The sequence below is a fragment of the Hesperophylax consimilis genome, chromosome 27, assembly GCF_061612785.1.
Source record: "Hesperophylax consimilis isolate HC1 chromosome 27, BYU_Hcon_1.0, whole genome shotgun sequence".
Taxonomy (NCBI): Eukaryota; Metazoa; Arthropoda; class Insecta; order Trichoptera; family Limnephilidae; genus Hesperophylax; species Hesperophylax consimilis.
This window is the reverse complement of record NC_142862.1, coordinates 27343986-27368172: the sequence shown is the minus strand read 5'-3', so window position 1 is coordinate 27368172 and position 24187 is coordinate 27343986. Positions and strand designations below refer to the sequence as shown.

Below are 24187 nucleotides of genomic sequence, written 5' to 3'. Positions count from 1 at the left end.
CAAGCATCAGTTTGAGTCGCATAATGTCTATAATCTAAGCACCTGAATAATCTTACTGTCAAGTTTGTTCTGATAAGCACTATTTTAGAGTTTTTCAAGTTCAAGCGCCTTTCAACTAGGGCAAATTTGTTGGGAATGTACAAGTTAACCATTTTTAGGAAAATTATAAATGAACATACTTGCAGAGCTGAATTTTACATTTGTTGAACATACCTGTCCTTCGTTGCTGGCGGGATTGATGAGGTTATCGCACGCCTGGCGGATGACTTGCGAAGCGCGAGCAAACTGCGACTGGTCGACAAGACCAGGACGACCTGCCACGCTCGTGGGGTCCGACACTGCCACCTGGTGAACAAACGTGAAAATATTAATACACATTCATAATGCAAAGTTAAATTCACAAATATCAGAGCAGTCTTTTTTTGCCAGATTTAGATCAATCAAATATAAATAGCAATGCAAAAAATGTGGAACAAGCACAGAAGGCTTATTTGTTTATAGTAAAATGGAAATTAAGAGACAATAATTTAGCAAATTTCATGATGCCAGAGCTCACTTCTTGATACTTTATTTTCTAGGTAGCAAGATTTGCACAGTTAAAAATTAGTAGACTGTAGATGTGTGGACTGTACTGACCAAGTAGGCGGCTTGCGCGGTGCACTCGATGAGGCCGCAGATGGACTCCGAGACTGTCTTCACCGATTTGCCCAACTGCTCGTGCTCCGAGTCCCGGGCGTGGTTGGCCATCCCCGACATGCTCTGACCTGATGAAATTAGAAGGCAGACCGTTAGTTTTATATCTTTTTCTATTACAACAATATATATAGGGTTTTCCAATAAGAGGTGTTATTTTGATATTCAAAGAAAAATGCCAATTTTTAATATAAATGATCGAAAGTTTATTTCATTATAAAGAGGAAGGTATGCCGTTAATAGTGAAAAATAACATCAGTCAAATGACCACCATGACCACGCCTACAGGACCATATCCTTTTCATGAAATTTTCCATAACCAAATCGCTGCGTGGCTGCCTTATGTCCTCGATAGCCTCACGAATTCCATCTTTGAGGTCTTGAATCGACGCTGGGCTGTTGGCGTAGACCTTCTCTTTCACGTGGCCCCAAAGGAAGAAGTCGCAAGGTGTTAAATCACAAGATCTCGGTGGCCAATTGTGATCACCTCTTCGAGAGATAACACGGCCTGGAAACTTTTCCCGTAAAAGATCAATGGTTTCGTTGCTTGTGTGGCACATAGCGCCGTCTTGTTGAAAGTTAACGTTGTCCAGATAAATACCATCCAATTCCGGCCATAAAAAATCATTAATCATCTCTCAATAGCTCTTTGAATATCAAAATAACACCTCTTATTGGAAAACCCTGTATAAATAATATTACAGCCTAGAATATTTCAAATTAGAAACATTACATGAATGTCATAATAAAAAAAAATCTATTTTCAAAATTATCCCTGTCCATGTCAATGTCCCTTTTGGCAACAATCAAAATCAATATCACGTCTAATAAGAAACTTTCCATATTCCTTTCCAAATAACCACATGTTGACTATAATATAGCATCCACTGTATGGGCAAGATTTCATAGCGATAGCCCCAAAAACTATAGAAAATTTTTCGAATATCTCGTTTTAACCTATTTAACAATATTTTTCACGCTTTTCTTTTGTTGTTTTACACACTTACCCCTTTACTCTTCAGTCATAATTGCGATGTAACAATAGTGCGGGACTTAAGGTCGGAACAGTGAAAAACTTGAATTATTACCACGACGTTTGCGAGATTAAAACAGCCTTAGATAAGTACAAATTCCCAGCCAAGCAGATTACTTCAAATTTGACGCGTTTACACATTAATAGTACAAGGATTCTGTTTAAAACTATCGGACCACAAATTTTCAAAAGGAAATAAATGAACGCTAGCCTTACCGTACCAACGTTGAGCCAACGTATAACAATCTAATTAGTAAGACGGTTATAGTTTTATATTGTTGTACACCGTTATTGGACGGTTGGTATTTAATCTTTGTAATTTTTTTGTTTGTTGTGTACATTAATAAACTAAAATAAAAACACCAAACCATCCACCTTCTTCAATTTTAAAATGAAGTTTGATAGTTACCAAGTGTCTTGGAGTGTTCAATGATGGTGTCCACACACTGGTAGTAGCCGAGATCGCTGACTGGTTCGGAGGGATGCTGTAACAGGGGGCGCACACTCTGGATGCTGCGCACTGCACTGTCGCACTCCTTCTGGCCCGGAGCTCCCGATGTGCACACTTCCACCTGGGAGAACACAGAACATTATTGATTTGTTAGATCACACCTAAAGTATAAAAAAAATAACAGTTTTAAATTTACTCTGCAGTGGCAACTCCGGTAATGATTTTGGAGTCAGTCTTCCAACTGAACAGAACCCTCAAACGATTTGCCAACTTTCTGTAAATTACTAAAAATCAGACGTGGCTCTAGGACTCCTATATCCTATAATAGGTTATGTTTTGTCATGGAAGCTTTTAAGAGTTTCCCCATGTTATTGGAATGTAAGAATTACCAGGTAGTTGATGCTGTCCGTAACGGCTCTTGCAGCTGCCGAGAGCTGGTTCCTCACGTTGGGCTGCGAAGGATCATTGGATACGGATTTGGCCGTGGTCAACAGTTTGCTGGACTCGCGAGACACGTTCTTCATGGAGACCACCATCTGGCTTTGGGCATCGTAGTCCTGCAGAAGATAATCAATTGTAATGCATTTCATTAGACTGAAGTAGCAGCAATAGGCGGCTTATAGAAACAAAGGAAGCAATAGGAAGCAGTAACAATTAATAAAAATACTGTTTGATCAATTGTACATAATTAATCTGTTCTTTATTTCGTTTCTGTACACCTCACATGTAATATTAATAATATAATTATGTCATAGGTGAAGAACAAAACAACTTATAACAAATAATTATTATTGTTTAAATATTGGGTTTTTTAATATCTTTGTTTACGACATATATAAATGGCTAACAACGCTTAAGACATCAAGTTGGCTTGTATACTAACCGTTGTCTGCCCGGCCATCTCCATGGAAACGGTGAGCAGCTGGCTGTAGGCACGGCCAAACTGCTTGGAGGTCTCTCCCAGGTGGCGCGGGGACACCACCGCCGATTGGACCGTGTCGGTGGAGCAGGCATTGAGACCTTCGGCCGCCACATTGAGTTCTTGCTGGAGTTGGCTGGAACAAACGGAACACGGGAATTATTAACCTTATTTATGCGGCTGTCACAATGATGCACGTCGCTTAACACGTGTTTTCACTAAAATGAATTTTCCTGATTTGACTAGAATTCCATTTTACTGGGAAATCAATATGGGTGATAAAAATAAAACCAATTCTTTTAATTATAAGTACTTATAATGAACACCCAATTGCCCGATCAAAGCAGCTGGGCCGGGTACACGTCAGCTAGTTTAAAATAAAAATAAAATAAGTCTCTCCTTTCTTCTCTCCAAATGAGAATCCAATGGAAATTTAATTTAAAAGATATATTTGCTTTGAAGCAATGGTAACTCACCCATAACTCTTATTTGTGGGAGGGAACTCTCCCATGGACAGGATCTGCATGGTCTCGTTGATGTTCTCAATGGTGGAGTCCACATCCTGGTGGCCAGGCAGTGAGTTCACCGAGTGATTGAGAGCCTGGGGGAAACAAATCAAATCAATTGAGACAAGAATAATTACACAAAGTCAACCAGATAAAACAGAACAACATAACCTAAACTCAACTATACTTTTATCATGTTCTGTTTTGTCGTTTGTTCATTTTCTTCAATGTTATGTTTTGTCGCTGTTCTTTTTAGTCATGGAACCGTCAAAGTCAAATGTCTAGAACAGTGGTTTTCAAAGTGGGGGTCGTGATCAATAAATTAAATTATGAGAGTATTATGTTAGTATTTTTTAACTTCATCGTAACAAGCAAACAATGGTTATCATTTTACAGAAGAAGTAGGTCACTAACAGAAATAAAAACTGTACCCAAGTAACACAAAGTAATGTGACGGGTGCGCTTGTCAACTAATTTTTCAAACCTTGACTCTGTGTTTGAGACACAGAGTATGAGGTTATCTTCCAATTTTAGTTTGTTTCTATATTTTTTTTTTGTCACAATCATAGAAGAAAAATGTGCATATGTGAAGAGTACACCATTATACATATAAAAAGACTGGGAGGGTGTTTGGAGGTGAAATTTTTTTTATTACCAAAAGAGGATTGCGCCTTTAAAAACTTGTTTCAAAACTGCTTGTCTAGAGCACTAGGCTTGCTACAAAGGCCATGTCATGTCCAAAGCATCAAAACATGATTTAACTTATCCACGCCGCTGTTGCATATGTGATCCATCAACGGCTATCTCCTTATGTTGCATATGTGATTCATGAAGTTTTACTAATACGCAAATATACCGTGTCCAAACATGTCGTGCGATGGGTTAGGTTGTGTTGGAAGGCCAGAGTTGTAAAGGTTAAGGATAAAGAATAAGAAGTTAAACTCACGATGGACACGTTCTTGGCGATGGAGTCCAGGCGGACAGTGTCGAACGACTCGGGGTTGGTGAGGAACTTCTTAGCCTCTTCGATGAGGGTCAGGCAGTACGACATAACGTCCTGGGTGGAGTCCACAACACTGTGGAAATACAATAACACATTTATTACATATAAATTATCCTTAATGAATGAATAAAATTCTTATTTTTTTTTTTACAACAAATGGCGTAAAAGGAAATTGTATTTTGGTACATTTTGCGTTACTTTTTATTCTAGTTTTTCAAACAAAATGTCATTTTCCAAATGAGCTTCAAAATATCCTACATTGTCTAAAAGTAGTAAATAGTCTGTAAGTTAAGAAATATGTTTTTGAAATTGCAATCAATATCATTCACATCGGACACATACAGACTTCATAGACTAATATTATTTATATTATTACCTTGGATGTTGAGAATGCTGGCAGGTGGCCGTAACGGCTCTGGAGGCCGCAGCCATGCGTGCCAAGCCTTGGGCGGTCTCGTGTGCCGCACGGCCGCAGTACTCCGCGTTGCCTTGACCCGCTGCCGACACAAGACGCGCTGTGCAGCTGTTGACGGCGCGGGCTGAAGCGGTCAACTCCTGGGAGGATGATTCCACCTGTTGGAGTAATGGTTTATCAGTAAAGTAAGATTTCATACAACACATGAGAGACACGATATGAAAGCTGGAGACCAGGTAAGGATTGGTCCAATAGCTGTAGGATATGTTAGGAGAGTGTAGAAAAACCTATTCATTTACGGTGTCAATGTCTTGTCTTACTGAGAAGGAGACAGAGCAACATTGTGGAATCAGAAGACAACCTTGAGATGAACTTTGCTATAGGGGGCTACTATCCAAGGAAAAAAGATGAAACGTGGGAGATAGTACAATGAGGCTGTGGGCGGAGCGCTCACGGGAGCTACGCAGACTGCCTTAGGTTCTTCTTTCACAGGGATCTTAACGATTCAAGTATCTTGGCGACTACCACCAAACTACCGCTACCAGCCGGGCTACTCACGTCGTCAAGACTTTAAACATGGCATCACTTGTGTCAGACATTTTGTAAAAATGCTAGGAAAAAAAAAACAGTTAACAAAGAACGACAGAATATAAAAATGACAGTCTACTGTTTGACGCCGATCTTGTGATTTCAGTAGCGAAGTGTACAGACTGCGCGCGTCAAATTGTTGGCGACGTGAGCATCGGACAGTTGCGTTATCCTTGTGGAAGGAAGGCCATAAGTATTAAAACAATTGATTGTCAAGCCGAAAAGACCAACAATGAACCAATACTCATGGACAATAGAAGTAGAGTGGCAGACAAGAAAAGCAGATTTTAAAACATTGGTATTTCAACTGCGTACGGAGAAACCATTAGTTTATTGTTGGAATTTACTGTGACAATAGTACTTACAGTCTCGCCAGGCAAAGGCTTGAGTCTCATGTCCCTCGCGGCGCGGTCAACCTCTGCTAGTTCACGCTGGAGCGAGCGGATTATTTGTGCGGCGGCATCCAGCTCCAGACCGGTGCAGGAGGACCTCGCCCTACTTACTGCGGATCTGAAATTACACAAACATTATTTATAAGTTACTGGTGGAAAAAAGATAGAATGAACTGAGAATGTTATATAAGAATTGGTTCATTGACTTTCGGACAGCCGTAGATAGTGCCCTGATGATGGAAGGTTCTAGAAGGAGGAGGAAGCGCAATACAGTTTGGTATCTTTCAAGTCAAAAAACATTAAACATTTGATTTCTAATCCAATCAATCGATCAATAATAGAAACAGACCAAATGCAAATCCTTGGTGGAAGACAAAGCGAAAGATTGCTTCATCACTACTTTCAAAATTATTTTAAACTACATTGGTACAATCACACACCTCAATTCAGAACAGCTGTTGCCCAGCTGTTGAGCCGTATTGTTAAGCTGCATGGCCGATGACTGGTCCTGCACGGTTGGCAGCACTGCCCTGGCGGCCTGGATCACATGGGTTCCAGGCTGGAAACATTACAAAAAAATCTATTAATTTATCTCTAAAATAACATATTAACGGGCAGTCCGTTTGATGGATTCTCCTATCTTAAAAAAATATTTGCAATCTTTGGAGTACAGGCGTCAGGCAGGAGCGCTGTCCTTGTTCTACCAGTTTTTTAAATGTTTCAAAATAATAAAACACTTCCAGATTACAACTTGTAAATTTTTTTTCGGTTTCTGCAGCACTCCATGCAGTGCAGGACCGCGAGGAGTGAAGGAGCCTTGTTTACCAGAGAAATAGGATTTGGTGTCAAGATCCTCAGCCACGAGGCAACAACTTAAGAAGCTTGGAGATATAATGAGGAGGTTAAGTGAAGATTATACAACATAGAGACGGAGGGTGTATTACCTGCAGGAAGGCCTCAGAGGCGTTGATGAGGTTGAGCTGACTGTTGGAGTCGTCGGGGCTGTTCATGGTGCCCTTCACCCCCTCGATAAGGCGTGGGATGTGCTCTGCCATTGTCCTGCACTCCTGCACCAGGGTTTCCTATAACACGGTAGTTTTCAAGTTATTGTGAGTGCTGAGAAAGTGCGATATAACTAAATAATTATCATATTCAGAAAGACCATGAAACATACCTGTGAATGCCTATTGGTGTTGTGGCCACCAACATTTTGTGCCGAAGCGATGAACTGTGTTCCAGTGGAAGCAGCTTGCTTAGCGGCACTCTGAAATAAATACAAAAAATTAAATATCTACCTTCAAGATATTCATTGTGAATTTAATATGTATGCATACGGGGGTTTAGGATCACAGGGGCCTATCTACAAAATCAGTTTTGTTAACTCTGTATCAGACGGTATCTCACCTCCAATCTCTTGAAGAGTTGCCTGCGCACGTCAGGAGTGGACGAAGCGTAATCAGTGGTCACGTATCGGAGCTCCTCAGCGGCGCGACAGAGAGCTTCTTGCTTGGACTTGTCGTTTGGTGATGAAGCGCATTGTCTGCAAAAGTAAAAGAATTATATTAAAAACAACCTCAAATCGCACTTACATTGTCTTCAGTATTATTGGGACTGTCTTTAAGGTTAGTTTTAAATACAATTTGGAATAATGGACTAACCTGGCTGCTTCAACCATCCTGGCTGTTGCATCAGCCAACATCTTGGCTGCTGCCAAAAGACGTCTATGTGTGTCGGAGTCAGGTTGTTTCTCCGCCTCAATCTAAATAAGAGCAAGTATTTCATTGTAATGAATTGTCAAAAAGACAGATTGTGAATAGTGTCTCTTTCCAAGAGTATCAAAGTACATTATTACTGGGCAGTTGGCTTAATAACATCATGTGGCTTTGGAGCTTACCTTGATGCTGTGGATGAGTTCTGCGGTGGCCTGCCCCAGCAGTCGGGCCTGTTTGACCATCTCGCCGGGGTTTCCCTGTGACGACACCAGGCGGTCAGATGCCGTCATGATGCTCTCCACCGTGGTCTCGTGCACGGTCTCTCGGGCGCGGCGATGGTCTGTAAAACATCACTATTGTCAGTGTTTGTTACAGTTAACAGGACACTACCACCTAGGGAGACACAATATCAGCTGTTGGTAATGGAAATGACTAATTGCTGTAGGAAATGTAAACAGGATAACTAATAAGGCGATGCACTTCGGCCTCCTTATGCCAAAAGTCTTAAAAGTCTTTCAAAACTGTTGGTATTTTGATAAATTGTCTATTTACTCTGTTCATTAGATATATATCTTTCGCAAAATATGAACTCCATATTTGAGAAATTGCCTGACAACATTGTTTTATACGCTTCATAATATGGATTAGTTAAGGTTAGGTTAGGTTGCATACCTGCGTTGACATGGCGCAGCAGATCGTCGAGCGCGCGAGAAACATCTTGCGCGGCGGCGCTGAGATCCGGCGTGCTTCGAGGCTCGCACTCGGCCGTCAGACGCTCCACAGCGGCGGCCACCTGGCGGCAAGCGCCGGCCAGCTGTTGCCGACATAGCGGTGACTGGAGAGTTGGTGCTACAACCTAGTGAAAACAAAAGGAATGTGGTCATTAAATTGAATAATAATGTATTTTTTTTTATTTTTTTTATATTTACTCCACACAGGAGGCCCTGAAGAAAATAATTTCCCTCGGGGCCTATGTCATCTTTGGGGATGCTGTGTGGAGGGTCTTTTTTTGGAGAGGAAGGAGTGAACATGGGTCTTGAAGAGTCCCATGTTGTAGGAGGGAGGAAACACAGAGGCCGGCAGTTCGTTCCACAGCCGAGCTGTTGAACTTAAGAACGAATCGTAGAAGCGACCCGTTCTCATGTGACAAGTGTCAACTGTGTACAAATGTTGGGCGCGCGTTTGGCGTGTATCCCGACTACGCACCGGTGCCGAAGGGATCAATGACGCTAGTTCCTCAGAGCATCTTCCATTGTAATACCGATAGAACAAGGACAGCATACCTACCTGACGCCTGTGCTCTAAAGATTGCAGTCCGTTTGTTAAGATTGGGGAATCTATCAAACGGACCGCCCGTTTCTGCACAGAGTCAAGGGTTTTTTTCAGGTATTATATGCGTATAACATCAGCTTGTAGAAATAATAAAGGTATTTACCTTGGCGCATGCTACAAGCTGGCTGGTGGCGAGAGCGCACTGTGTGGCGGCCGCGATGACGCGGTTCTGGGCCTGCTGGTCGTCCTTGCATGTGGCTGCAATGTTCTTGGCCTTCAGCACGAGGGCCGCGGTTGTATTGGCGACAGCCTTGGCGAGGGCCAGGAGGATGTCCTGCGGAAGAAAGAAGGACGAATCAATACTTTACATCATCATTAGTGAACACTCGTTGATTCTATTTAACATTCTCATTGTTATTATAATAAATCCATGATGATTTTTTTTGATTTTACTCATATTCACATAAGTATCAGATACTTCTGTGGAATGCTTTTCAAAGATCTTCGAAAAGGACTACAAGTATGTTTTGGGGAAGAAAAATGACAAATTAATAGAATACATCAACATTAGCTAACATTAGTCGAATATCTATTTCACGTTTTCAATCTACAATGATTTTCTTTGCTTTCATGTATTCATATTAACTCGGGTATCAGATGCTTCTGTGCGAATGTCATTCCAAGACCTTTGAAACAAAATGAAGTCTTGTAAAATGCTGATACGTGGTTTCTTAGATGCACTGTAAATCAAAGGAATCAATAGGAGAGGCAACAACTATGGGAGTCTCATTAAGAACATAACCCTGAATGAGGTTACAAAATCATTATTGTAAAGTTCATTAGAGTACTTGAGGTCAAATGTAAAGTTCATTCGAGTCCTTGAGGTCAAATGTAAAGTTCATTCAAGTCCTTGAGGTCAAATGTTAAGTTCATTAGAGTACTTGAGGACACATTAAATGTCACTATGTTATTATTGCAAAGTTCATTAGAGTACTTGAGGTCAAATGTCATAATGTTATTACTATATGAAACACTCATTTGAAAAACATAATTTTTTGTCAAGACATTTAGTAAATCTAGTAGAATAATGCATCTTCCTTTACTATGTTATACACTGTGTATGGAAACTTATAGTACAAGCGAAAAACTGGTAAATTTACATTACATTTGGAGTCAATTTTAAGGAATAAATTTATTTTTATTTGAGTCCAAAGTTGAAAATTTTTAGGTCAAATTTGAAAAAATCAGTCTCTAGGAGGTTAAAATCAACTGTTTAATGTCTTTTAAAATGTGTCAAAGCGTAAACTTGAATCTTTTAGTATAAAAAAAAACCGAAATGTTTTCTATATTTTTTTTTTTTTTTTTTTTAAAAAGAAAGACAAACATTCCCGGGTCACGGATAACCCAACAATGTTTGAAAATCTCCTACTACCACCACAGAAAGCCGAAAATGTTGCTTGTGTTGTGATGGAGGACTTAGCCAGCCGAGGAATCGAACACGCGACGCTCGGGTGAGACCCAAGCGCTATGCCCACTCAACCACTGACCTGTCATATAGATATGATATAGATTCACCAGTTTCCCGCTTGTTTTACGTATAACTCATAAAAATAAGATTATCTTCTACATTTTAATTGTTTCATTTTTCCTCCGTCATATAGTCTTCAAGACCCGCATTAATATATCCTTCCCACCCACCTCACAATGCTGCCCAACCGGGTGGGGATATAGTTCCCTGTCGTAACACTGTGCACAGGGGCGCTCTTGTGAAGACTAAAAGTCTTACAATTCTGTAGAAAACCTTGCCATATATTAATATTATAGCAATCCCAGACAGAGGTTGTACGTGACATCATCGACGATCGTCCTAAAATGCTTACATAAAAATTTTCCTTCTCGCACATCATTCATGAAAAAAAGGTATAGACAAAAGACACGAGAATGATGACATCACGTACAACCTCACTCTGGGACTTGTTTAAGTATTGCTGATTTGCAAAAACATTACACAAAGTTGAATTGAAAATAGCAACCTCAAAATCATGCAAAGTGCGGCGTTTTTAATATAGTGTCCTCTGAGTGTGAAGTCGCATCTTCCCCAAGCTAAAACAAGCTGATAAAAGTGTGTTTATCTGAAGTGATCTGTCAGGTAATGTTTCCTGTATCTGATGTAAATAATTAAGACAGAGCCCAGGAAGTCATATTTGTACAGCACCCTTGAGATGGTTTTTCACAAAAATGGTGCTACACAAATTATTCAAATAACATAGTGATTATTATTGTGATTATCATAGTCGGCTGATGATTTGTACAGCACCCTTGAGATGGTTTTTCACAAAAATGGTGCTACACAAATTATTCAAATAACATAGTGATTATTATTGTGATCATAGTTGGCTGATGATTTGTATGAAATCACTAAAATAGGCATAGATTTCATTTTAAGTACCAGAGGCTTGATTTCGTGGATCTACTTTTACAATGCATTTCAAATATCAAGACCACACTGATGTATCGTCATCCAGCAGAATCAGGGGGCCTACTCTGTATTTTTTTGGGTTGACAAACCAGTAAGTTCGTGGTTTAACCTTTCCTTGCCGGTGGAGCCAACTGAGTGAACATCGTCTTTAATTACAAAAATAGTTGGGTTAAATCAACTGTTTTCAGTAGGCTTAGCCACGTCTATCGTGAATTATGGAGCTTTGAAATATCAATTCAACTTAAAATGGTTTGTTTCATGTTTTCAATTTTTCAACAAATGAAAAAGATTTTAATGTTTTATGTTATCAATGTAGTTATATGGTAAATATTTATATAACTTCCTTCACCAGTTTGATGCGGTAAATATTCATAAAAGTTCCTTCACCGTCTATCATCAAGTTTGATGTGGTAAACATATATACAAGTTCCTTCACCATCATCTATCATGAAATTTGATGTGGTAAATATTTATAAAAGTTCCTTCAACATCTATCATGAAATTTTATGCAGTAAATGTTAATAAAAGTTCCTTCAACATCTATCATGAAATTTGATGTGATAAATATTTTTAAAAGTTCCTTCATCATCTATCGTGAAATTTGATGTGATAAATATTTATAAAAGTTCCTTCAACATCTATCATGAAATTTTACGCAGTAAATGTTTATAAAAGTTCCTTCAACATCTATCATGAAATTTGATGTGGTAAATATTTATAAAAGTTCCTTCAACATCTATCATGAAATTTTACGCAGTAAATGTTTATAAAATTTCCTTTACGAAGGTGAAAGGAACTTAAAAAAATATTTACCACATCAAATTTCATGATAGATGATGATCTATCATGAAATTTGATGTGGGAAATATTTTTTAAGTTCCTTTAACATCCATCACTAAATTCGATTTGATAAATATTTATAAATGTTCCTTCACCGTCTATCACCAAATTTGATGTGGTAAATATTTATAAAAATGTTCCTTCCCCATACTATTATATAATTTTATATACAAATTTAAATATGCCTATAGGGGTGTTTTAGTAGCTAAATTATGGAGTATTTTTTATACAGTTTTGTTTAATTTTACACACAGTTAGTTGAACAAATACAAAAACACCATTTTGTAAGTGCCAACATTGTTTATTTCCATGTATGAACTAAACACAGCTTTGTTAAACACAACAATTCTGAACAAAACAATTAATTATTGTTTAAACAAAACAACTCTTAAAATATAAGCACAATGTCTTAATTTAAATATCTAAGCTCTTTTTTTGTATTAAGTTGACTAGTTAAAAAAGCAAGATTTTTAGTAACAAAATTAATACAATCAACGGGAATATTTATAAATATTAATTCCTTGATATTTGAAAGAGACTAAATGATAATGGAAAAATAGCGACAGTTAAAATGAAGCCAAAAGGCTTTTAAATAAATTATTATAAAAATATATTAATTCCTTTAATATTTATATTTATTAAATACATATAAATATAGATAGCTGTTTCAGCAAAAAAATAATGCAATATTAAAATCTAGTTCAAGAGGAAACTAACCTATAAAAATAAAGTATTAGAAACAATGTCACACTTCTAAAACACCCCTATTGAACATAAACTCGTTATAACATTATTCAACGTTTATAAAATCACAACAATAAAAAGATGTTAACAAATTTAAAGATAAGATTATAACAACTCATCACACCCATTAGACTAGATAAAATGACCAATAATTAAAACGAAATTAAGTAAAAATATTTTGAAAGTCAGTAGATTTGTAACGGGACAAATTAATTTCAGATTAAAGGCAGCTAGTTTTGGATTAATTTTGCCTTCATTAGGGCAGTATAATACAATACAGTTGTTATTGATGAACAAAATGGTATATACAAGATATATTTAAAAAATGAATCACATATTTTTAAGATAAAATACTTGGCCAAAAGATGCAAAATTTTTAACCAATTATCGATAGGTTGGTTGTAGTTAAGTATGTCAACCTTTTTATTATTAATGTTAATGGTAAAAATAGATGCATTGTATATTTTTTTAATTGTCAAGTAATGACTCTTTAATATACTGTATTAGTACCTTGTTACGGAAAACCCAAAGTCTTCTATTAAGTCTTAAATATTATTTAATAATAGCAGAATATCATTTTGACTTAAGTTAAGTCGACAGCGTGAATAAAGGTTTTGCATCATCGTAATGAAAAATATCACAAAATAATATTATAAATTGAAATCAGTCGCAGTGAGGGTCGAAATACCCAAAAATGAGACTCAAGAAGAAAAAAGACACACACAGAATATACACCCAATTCTCTTGGACATATTCTTCATAGTTAAAAACATTCATATTGCGGGCGGCATAGGACGCATTTGACTTTTTACACATTCCCGATGACGCCTCAAACGTAGGATTATAAAATATCCGAACTTCGGTTACGTTTTTGTTCTCATTATTTTGACCGTAGTACGATTCGCTACGCTTTACGAACCGCTCGAAACTTTGCTTGTCATTTTGCGAAACAAAATCTGATTTCGTGAAGCTACCCACAATGCTTCCGGGGGATTTTTCCGATTTTGTGACTAAATGTTTGTCTTTCAAATTTGCGTTTAAGACTTTAATATTCAAAGACCCGCAGACTTCAACATCGGAGCCCGATTTCAAGACATCATTTTTGATGCAACAGCATTCAATCTGTCCTTTGGGATCACAGTTCTTATTAACAAACCGTTTAACCTTACTTTTGATGGTTCTAAATATTGAAGTCTTTTCCGTCTTCGTCAAAACTGTACTTTTCTTAGTCGTTTTGACGTTTCTTTCTTTTGCCGGCGTGACTTTCTTCTCACCTTCCATATATTCCGTACAATTTTCCAAAACGTTTTCAATACTGAAATCATCGATAACAATCTTCGGTACTTTATTTCTGACAAACCTGACATTACCTTCGTCCAAACCTTTCAAAATCTCATCTTTTAAAACAGTATTTTCGTTGTTTTTTTCTTGACTGAAATCCATATTTCTATAGTAATCGCTTTCGCCGTCTTCTAAAATAACGTCCAAAGTATTCCGCCGTTTAACAACACGATCATCATCACCCTTCCAAGCGTTTACATCCACGTCTTCATACAGATCATCCTCCTCAAAACTCTTAGCATTCTTCGGGTCGAAATCGCCAAAATTTACTTTATAAACAAACTTTCTTTCCTCCCCAGCTTTACCGAAACTCATCTCTTCGAAATCGTCGCCGAAATCTACCGTCCCAACGACAATATCATTTTTTTTACTATTATTCTTATTCAGGATCATATCATAATAGCCGTCCTTATCTTGTTCATACCGTTTTTTACTTTTATCCACAACCCCATGTTGTATAACGGTGGGCTTCGCAACTGTAGGCAAATTCTCGGCGCTACAGTTACACTTGCCGCCGATTTTGAACAACTCGTTATAGTCATTTTCAAACACATTCAAATCGGGGATTTCATCTGAGTCATCGATGAACCTAAAATATTCACCATCGCCGTACTTTAAAGAACTGTTTTCTTCATCATCAACACTTACCGTCGATGATCCATCGACGTTTAAAGCTTTATCTTTAACGTCAGTCAATTTCAAATCATTCCCGACAATGTCTTTCACCAATTTTCCGTTCATATCGGTGGCATCATCATACTTAATAGCTCTCTTATCAGTGGGATCGTCCACCTTGAAGAAGCTGCTATAGAAATTCTCGTAGCAATAATTCATCTTCCTATAAAAGGAGGAGTTCTTGGCCTTCTTGCCGAGCTTGTCTCTGCAGCTCGGGCAGTCGGGATCGAAGATGTTCTCATAGTGGTTTTTTGGTTGGTTGGTTGATGGTGGTGGATATGTGTTTACCTGAATCTCTCTATTCTCTTCCGTGTCCTCTCCGATGGTGTGGAGGACCTGAGTGGACGCTTCTCCCACTCTGGAGGCGGCATTGAGGAGATTCTGGCGAGGCTGGAACAAATAAATAAAAGCAATTATTATAGATTTTGTAAATAGATGGCATACGTTGAGAAATTGAAGTGTTTGAATTGTTTCAATGCTACATACCTCCTTGGTCTCCGGTTCGGTAGCCTTGAGTAAGTCGCTGAAAGCGGTGCATAGACGTCTGGTGGCGTCCAACAGGCGGTCACCATTGTCATTGTCGTCCATTAGCGCCGCAATCATGCTGACACCTGTGGAGAGAAACGGTCTGTTCAAGCGGCAGATTGAAACGGAAAAATTGTAAAAAAGGTTGTATTTACGTGAGGATTCTAACTTTAAATATTGAATTATGTAAAAAAAAAAAAAAACTTACTCTTTGTAACTTCAGGAAGGTTGCTGGCGATGGTTGTGATGGCTGCTCCGACAGCGGTGTGGTCAACTTCATCTGTGGGTCCTGAAACAAAAAACATTATTACCCACATGCTCAAAAGCACATAATTTTTTTTCTATTTTTGTATCCTTTTGTCAAACCCTTTAGGTGCATTAATTGATTTTTCATAGTTTCATAAGAAGTGTCAATAATCCACGAAAAAATAAAATAATAATATGTATTATTTATATGACATTTGATTATATGTTGTATTTATTTATTGCTTATATTTTCAATGTCGAATGAGCATGTAAAGGGGACACGTTCCCCTTGTTGTGACCAAGTTTGCGAGACATTTTCTATGGCCAGCCTATATACAACACCTAAAGGGTTAACATCATGGTCAGCATTTGGACCTTGGAAAGTCCCGGTCGCCTCTGGGAAATGCCTCAACTGCAGCTGGTCTCCCGTTGTCTCCCTAAAATTCCTCGTGCCCACAGATGTGATGTTTTCCTTCACATGGTCCAGCCACCTGAGTTTAGGTCTACCGGTACTCCATCGAGGAGGCTTGTTATAAAGAATCCCCTTTTGTGGTCGGTTATTTGCCATCTCTCGATATGTAACTAAACACTGCTAAGCGCACAGTGAGGGAAACACTTTCCTCCACCCCACTACATTCCACCGCCTACTCTAAGACGAGAGACAGCAACCTCCAAGGAATACACAAAGGCCGTGAATAGCAACATTCAAGATGACTTTGCAAACTTCCCGGCCAGCCATCTCACGTCTAAGAAAACCCTTTGGACTAAAGACAAAACTCTGCTTCTATCACAACACTCCCCTGAAGTGTTGTAGCACTTCAAACAAGCATCTTGTTGTGGATTGTGGACAACTAAACACCCAGAGTTCTCTATCTCTTGGAAGATATGAACCTCATCAAACTGCATCCGGTGCAGTCACAGCCGTTGTGCGTACAAAATGCATAAATAGGGCCTAAAGGATTCTGAACCGTATGAATGTGATGATCAAACAATAGAACACAGTAGAAGAATGTCTCCTTAACCAGTTTGGCTGAGACACATCTGTGCTGAACCAAGTGACTCCTGATGCCATTGACTGGCTGAATAACTTCAACATTCCACTGTGACCTCCACCGTACTAAGAAGAATTTGCCTTCCTATTTACATATCCTGACAAGCGGAGCAGTTCTAGATCAATTAATTTTGATATTGAACAGTTGATACAGCTCTAAGTTGTGGCTTGTCCGATAGACATTATTTTTTTGTACTGCTCCAAAGATTCTTCTTCCCACCCTTCTCTCAGAAAATATATAATTCCTTTTTGGAGAGCCCGGTAATCCGAGTCATAGTTTAGCACTGGTCTGATGAGTGTTCAATTCCTAATCTTTTCCATTCAAGACGTATAGAACATAATATATATTCCATAATTAATGTAAGGGATACGCAAGTATCCAAAAGTCGATACATCTGCGCGGTGGTTCTTACACAGGTACACGTTGGCGACGCCAGTCTCCCACGACCAGACGTTTGAAGTCGTTACCACTCACGTTGTAGAGGCTTTAAGCATTGCGAAGCAGTTAATAAATATGATAATCTAGCGAAAACGACAGTCTCATCGTCACTTCGACATTTTGGAACAATGAGTGCTTTCTATCAGTGCTAGGAATAAAACAGTCAAACAAAAAATTACAACTATAACAGTTGTGAGTGCAGTTATGAAAGCTAGTTTTGATGTAGAAGTGGTTGCGACACGGGTTTTGTGATTTCAGTAGCGACGTTTATTACGACAAGTTATTTGCGATGTGAAAACACAGCATCAGTGTCAGATACTTGTGTTTTCCTGTGGAAGAAGAACTTAAATCAACTGTAGAATCACTATCAACATGACTATTTGGCATTAAAATCAGCTCCAACTTAATTTACATAAATGTCTAATGAACAGACTATCATTTTGTTTTCACATTAACTATCACAACTTATCTGAACACTATACTGTATTCTGGAAACAGACAGTTGTTGTATACACTTTTTAGGTTATCGTATATCTGTCTTTAAATGACAATAAAAACTAAAAAAAATTGACCGAGTGTTCCCAATAATGCCGCTGTATTACAAAACAGTATTTTTGACCCGTATTTGCCAAACATGTGGCGCTATGCAAACATTTATTTATCTCCATTCATTATTGGACTTTCCACACGAGTTTGTTCAGGTGTTCAGATAGAAAGGTATTATAGTGACTGAATTGGGTGTAGTTTGCTTGGCATACTGTCGGCCAGGGTTTAATCCAAGTATAATATGTGTAGTGCTTTAGTTAACTTAATTAACAACGTGCAAAGGTGGGAGGATTGCTTTCCATTGTTTGTTTTACAAGTATTTCAAAGGAGCCCGCTTGCGCACTATCAAGAAACTTGGCAGATAAGAGTGCATAGCCGGTTGTTGTTTCTCTGACTCGCCACCCTCCCGAAATGAGCTATCGGCAATAATGATTGTCTTTGTTATAAACTGAATTATACTCAACAGTAAATGGCAGTTTTGTTACCTGATGTGAGTGTGACGACTTGCGCCGTGGCGGCGTTCATGGCAGCAATCTGCGACGAGACGTTTTGTTTGTTGGTGTCGAGAGTCACCTCCTTCCATTTGATGGACGCCGGGTCTGAACCTAGCTCGGGCAGCTGGGCCTACAAAGAAATAGATAATGTTGTTATTACTCGGGCCACGTAGTGTTATATATTTTATGAGGACGTGTAAATAAATATATAAATCTTCTTTTCTGTTATGGTCAGACATATTAAAATACCAGTAGTTCTGAGCCACTATAAAATATACAGTGAAATTTCTATCAATCGTTTTTGAAGGGTCCTATTGGAATAAACTATGGAAGCGAGAAAACAATGAGAATATAGAAAAGACCTACATTAAATGTTGATATTCTAAAAAAGCGATACATATTTCATATTTAACCTCTGGAAAACTTTTGTACACCAGTGACAAAAAAATTTCCCGCTGACAAACGGTTCATGCGTTGCTGGCATTGGAATTTCACCCTAGCTGGAATTTTTTGAAATGTGATTTAAACTACCATGAGAAAGTGCACACAAATTTTTAACAGAATCGCTTACACTTGTTAATTTTTGTTTCCATTATTGATTTCCCTCAAAAAGGGTCTGTTGTTCCACAGGTCAAATGAATGTGTTTAGATTTTTAAAAAATGCTGCAATTCCTCGGCACTTGGCTGCATCAATGCGTTTTTCAGTAGGATTTTTATCCACTTCTTTGACAATTTTTAATCTTCCTTGAAGATTCCACACTTTTTTCACCATTCGGTTCATTCATTTTTAAGATTGAAACGCTCAAAAAGCAGAAAGTAAAAAAATAATCGTACGCCAAACTGTAGTATTTGAATGTGTAATGACAATTAGTAATGTCAGAAGCGGCCGCCGACTGCGGTCGATTGGTACCAAATCTGCGTGCTTTAAACGATTAATGCCGTAAAATGATGCTTAGAAGAACGATCGATGGAAGAAATAAACAACATATGCGGGAAAGCGATTCGAAAAACGATCGATCGAGATTTCTCTCAAGTAATAATATATCATAAGATGTACTGACAACCTAAAGAGAATTCCCAGCTTCGAATGTGTGAGAACCACCATAAAACCAACGAAACTTGTCACGTTTGAGGGTAGACTATGCCCAAAGCTGGTGGAAATCAGAGGGCTCATCAAGAAGAATAAGATCATTCAGTTGGATCACTCACACGGACTAATTCAATCTCAGTCATTCTGATGACCTCCTGACCAGAAGTGATGGTGGACAGCAGGGCTCGTTGAGGTTCGCTCATGACCTGGGATACTTTGGTCTGTTGGATCTGAAAACACAAAATATTATATAAAACATCAACTGACATTTTAAAATGCAAAGTATTTAGTATAAATTCATCAAATAATAAGAGTCACAATTCAGGATGTCCAGGGGTAAAGTGCGCTAACTTCGATCGAAAAAATGGCATATTTCTTTTTTATTTGTACATACTATCATGTAGAATCACCTCCCGAAGTCTTTGCACTTTACCCATGTACACCCTGTGCATAATTCCCAAATATCGACAGTAGAGATTCAAATGTACACTGAACATTGGTCTTTTCTCAATTTTATTGAATACCGCATCAGAATCTCAACTATTGGGAGAGAGAGAGTATAGCACTCCAACTTCAGCATGATTTTACCTCAGTTTGCTAAACAAAATGACTGGTTTAATTAACTTACATGAATCGCAACAACCAAATTCAACACCAATTATAAGATTTTACCGAAAAGAAATACAGAATGATAATACATAATTAGAATCTATATCCTCAATTTACATTGATGAGTTATGTCGATTGAAGGGTTATGACTATTTGATTATATTATACATAATAATAAATTGCATTACATGGTTAGTAAATACAGAACTCTCTCAGTGATCAGCCACTCGTTTATCCGACAACTACAATAATCTACACTTATTTTTACCAGTTGGAAGAGGCACAAAATCAAACTCTATAATTCTACGGTATTCGTATGTCAATTTCAAGTCCGCCGCATATACGAAAACTAAAAACTGTTTTTGAAAGGTGACGAAATATGCTTTCAAATTTTATTATTACGAATAAACATATAATTTTTTTAATGCAAACATAAAAAAGTTTTAAAAATGGCTCACCTTACATTTTTTCGTCTAACACTGAACGAAAAATACAGATAGACAAAAAACATACATTTTATTAGACAAATGTGTTATAAACATTACTGCCACCTCATTTTTTTTCATATAAAAATAATAAATTAAAAAATTACGAAGATTCATCAAATTGCAGTCGGAACTTTTGGTTTCATGGAGGTGTACATTTTAATTATTTTGTGGTTAACTTCTTGATTTGCATATAAAGCGTGGTGTTTTCTCTTTCTAACACCATTTAGATCATATTTCTAACCATGACAGTAAGGGAGACAGAACGATTTCTACGAGACAATATGAGTTGTTCTGAAAAGCGAAGAAATTAGTCTGACGCTTTCACTAATTGGACAACTATCCAGTTTTTGTGGTGGCGGATTATTGGGAGAGTACTGCATTGGAAGTTAGATAATATATAAAATAAACTAGAGCGTGTTAGTAGATAAAACAAGTACCTACTCGTCTGCCCCTTGGATCCCAATCTGTTGGGCAAAATCAGCATGAAACAAGAAGAAACAGGCACCTTTAGTACAGCCACACTTATGTTAGACAAATACGAGGTTCATTCACTAAATATTCATAGGTTTAATGATGAACTCCAGTAATACTTTGATGAAATTATTAGATTTTTAATTTAAGGCGACAGCACTTAGGGCGGCTTGCACCAACTATCGCAAATTTTATCTTAAATTTTATTTAACTAAACGCATTTAAGACCCTAAATACATTTAACTTAAATGCGTTTAGTTGCGTCCTGCACCACGCAGTTCGGTGGCAATTTTAGTTAAACGTCATTAACGCGTCGGTAAAACAGTTACCGCGTGGTTACCGCCATTAAACGCGTAAATAAAACAGCTACGATGTTTCATTTTACTTGAAGTGTCAAAATATTTTGTGATTGTGTGTGTGGTTTAAAAGTGTTTTCATTTATTTTATGAAGAAAAAGTTAAAGCAAATAGACATAATAATGAAATAAGACAAAAAGAGCTTCTGTTGGAATTAAAAATAAAACAATTATCCGAGTAATTTTGTTTTATTTTATTTTATTTCTTTTACATATTATATTGTTTTAAAGTATTATAAGAATGCTGTAGGTATGATGAGAAGTTTACAACCTTGCAAAGTACTCCTCGATAAGGAGTGTTAGCTCCAGGTGACGAGCACCTCGCTGATGTTTTTATTGGTGTTGAATTTTAACTGAGGTTCAATTTCTTGCACTAATAATGATGTCATTTCTTTACTGAGACGAAATCTTCTTTGAAACTTCTTGGCACTGAGTGTTTCAAATAAATTTGTTCTTGTGTTTACTTTTCTGACTATATTATAATTTATTTAAGTTATTTATAATTTCTATAATATAATTTCTTCATGATCGTCAGAATACAAATCCCAAATGTTCATTGTGAATACAAATTAAAATGAGATAGATTTTAACCACAATCATAAATCGAAGAGATAACCTAAAATTTTTTTGACAGTATTGCTTTATGAGTAGGGCTAAACACGTTTAACTCGGTTAAACAGCCGCTTTTGGGTATTTAACTTTGACAGTTCTTTAAACGCATTTAACGACTTAAATTTTGTGGTGCAAGACGCCTAGTCGACTTAAATCAAATAATGTGTTTAAAATTATATTTAAATCAAATTTAACTTATGGTGCAAGCCGCCCTTAGTCTGTTGGACAAAAACAAGGTTAAGATTTTTTTTAAATCAGTTAAAATCAAGGTTTTTACAAATAAATATTAGAATAAGCGGTTAGATAATGAAAATAATTGGAAAAGGTAGATGGTAGATGTGATACCGTGCTGCTTTGACTCCAATCCTGTAAGAGCTGGTATTGCAGTAAATTTTTAAGCTAAGCTTAATAGTTCTTGGTATCCGGTAATTGAGCGCTACACCAAAACTAAACGCAGAAAACCATTAAAAAAAAAAAACTAAAAATTTACTGTAATATCAGCTCTTAGAGGATTGGAGTTACCAACACGGTATCACATTTACATTCATAAGCACACCCACAATATTTACACATCTGTCCTGATGATGGACACTGTAACGCTGTCCGAAATGTTGGCTAAAGAAGGAGGTAGCGCAACACGGCATAATACCCCAAAAATAAATCACTATAATACCTCTGGCAGTGAAATTCTCAAATCATCTGACCAAATTATTAATTGATTTTTAAGATGTGGTATACAAATGACTTGTAATATGTTTATGTAGATAAAATGATTTCATGATAAAAAATATAGGATGATTTTGAATGTTTTAAGGGTTAGCCGACAAAACATAAAAAAGAGCAGCGATTAAAGACAATTTTCTAAAAGATTAGGCAACATGCAAGGAATTATTTGTCAAATTAATAAATTGTTACATTAGATTATTAGAATTTTACAAGTGGTTAGGTTATAATTGATAATTATTATTAAAATATATATAATATCCAAGTCAATATTTATTCCGTACCGAAGGTGGTGCGTGTCCCATGTTGACTTGACCCGATACAGTTGTGAACTGAGCGCTGGCCATGTGACCCTGGCTGTAGGGTTTGACGCCTGATTGGTCGAATTTGAGGCCCGTGGTTGGTCGGTTGGGATTGGAGCGACGGGATTGGTCGATTGAGAAGGAGGCACGGGATTGGTCCATCATAAAGGGTGATACGAATTGGTTGATTGGAAAGAATTGAGGAAAGAAAAATAAAAAAAAATTATAATCAAATAAAAATCATAATAAATGAATAAGGTGCAAATAAATCAAACAATTAAAACACATATTTTCTTGTTTCTTTTGTGCTAATTAATAAAAATGTATATATGTAGGTTTAAATTAAATTAACAATTTGGAAAAGATTGTGGTAACATACCTTCGGCAATTCTCATGACGGCGGGTTTCGCCAAAGATTCTGTATTGACTTTTCCGATCTTCGAAGACTCATGCTGCAGGATAGTGGCCCTAAAAATGTACAGAAAAAGATGCTTAGATTCTTAAAGAATCAACATTAATATACATGGTCTCTTCCAGCTCAAGAAGCCAGCCAGGTATTGTGAATATCCTGATTTAATTAGTAGAACGGTTTGGTCATGTTTTAAAGGTAGTAGATTTGAACTTACTTGTGAGGAGAGACAGAATCTTCAACCATGGTGGAGCCCTCGTCTCCCTCGATGCCAAAGTGGTCCTTGACCTTCTGCTTCTTGAGGATGATGTCAATGTAACCGGCGATGACCTGCAGGATCTGCTCCGCCTCCGTGGTCTGAACTGAGTAGTACTGGTCACTGTGGAAACAGATTACTAAATTGTTCAAAGTCGAATGTTGATATTAATTGATGTATGAGTACTCTAACGAAATGATAAAATCGTTGCAGACAGAATGACAGGGAATCTGTCATCTATGAAAGTGAAAGCGGAGGGCAGTATATAGGTAACACGATAGCTGGTAGATGATTTACTCGGTTCGAAATGAGGAAAACATGTGATTTTTTTACATCGTTGGAGTTGCATTGTGGAGGGTTCAAATTATTCTTTAGCAAATATCCACCAAATTTAGAAATGTTGAGCACACATTTGCAAGACTTCCAGCTGAGAACCGGTGCCAAAGTGATCAATGACGCATTTCTTCGGAATGACTTCCATTGAAATACTGGTATAATAATTACATAG

General features: G+C 37.5%; 1 protein-coding gene across 8 annotated transcripts in view; it reads right to left on the bottom strand.

Moving 5' to 3' along the window:
- Positions 1–24187, bottom strand: part of rhea (Talin_middle and talin-RS domain-containing protein rhea) — a 144579-nt gene that overhangs the window by 38106 nt on the left and 82286 nt on the right. For 6 of the 8 annotated variants that reach the window (XR_016305003.1, XM_089648426.1, XM_089648422.1 and 3 more), the window contains exons 11-35: positions 23641–23802; positions 23394–23482; positions 22997–23085; positions 19574–19684; positions 18356–18494; positions 15797–15877; positions 15550–15674; positions 15352–15453; positions 9148–9318; positions 8385–8568; positions 7895–8052; positions 7659–7759; positions 7405–7540; positions 7175–7264; positions 6945–7082; positions 6441–6559; positions 5974–6118; positions 4982–5178; positions 4549–4678; positions 3573–3697; positions 3061–3232; positions 2567–2734; positions 2136–2298; positions 637–764; positions 214–345 (exon numbers count right to left, since the gene is read on the bottom strand). Coding sequence is in view for 7 of the 8 variants with exons in the window: in XM_089648426.1 (XP_089504552.1) it covers positions 214–345; positions 637–764; positions 2136–2298; positions 2567–2734; positions 3061–3232; positions 3573–3697; positions 4549–4678; positions 4982–5178; positions 5974–6118; positions 6441–6559; positions 6945–7082; positions 7175–7264; positions 7405–7540; positions 7659–7759; positions 7895–8052; positions 8385–8568; positions 9148–9318; positions 15352–15453; positions 15550–15674; positions 15797–15877; positions 18356–18494; positions 19574–19684; positions 22997–23085; positions 23394–23482; positions 23641–23802 (3355 nt within the window). In the remaining variant the exon portion in view is untranslated. Of the gene's footprint in view, positions 1–213; positions 346–636; positions 765–2135; positions 2299–2566; positions 2735–3060; positions 3233–3572; positions 3698–4548; positions 4679–4981; positions 5179–5973; positions 6119–6440; positions 6560–6944; positions 7083–7174; positions 7265–7404; positions 7541–7658; positions 7760–7894; positions 8053–8384; positions 8569–9147; positions 9319–15351; positions 15454–15549; positions 15675–15796; positions 15878–18355; positions 18495–19573; positions 19685–20988; positions 21016–22996; positions 23086–23393; positions 23483–23640; positions 23803–24187 lie in introns of those variants that run through there. The other 2 variants (XM_089648421.1, XM_089648425.1) reach the window with 2 other exon arrangements.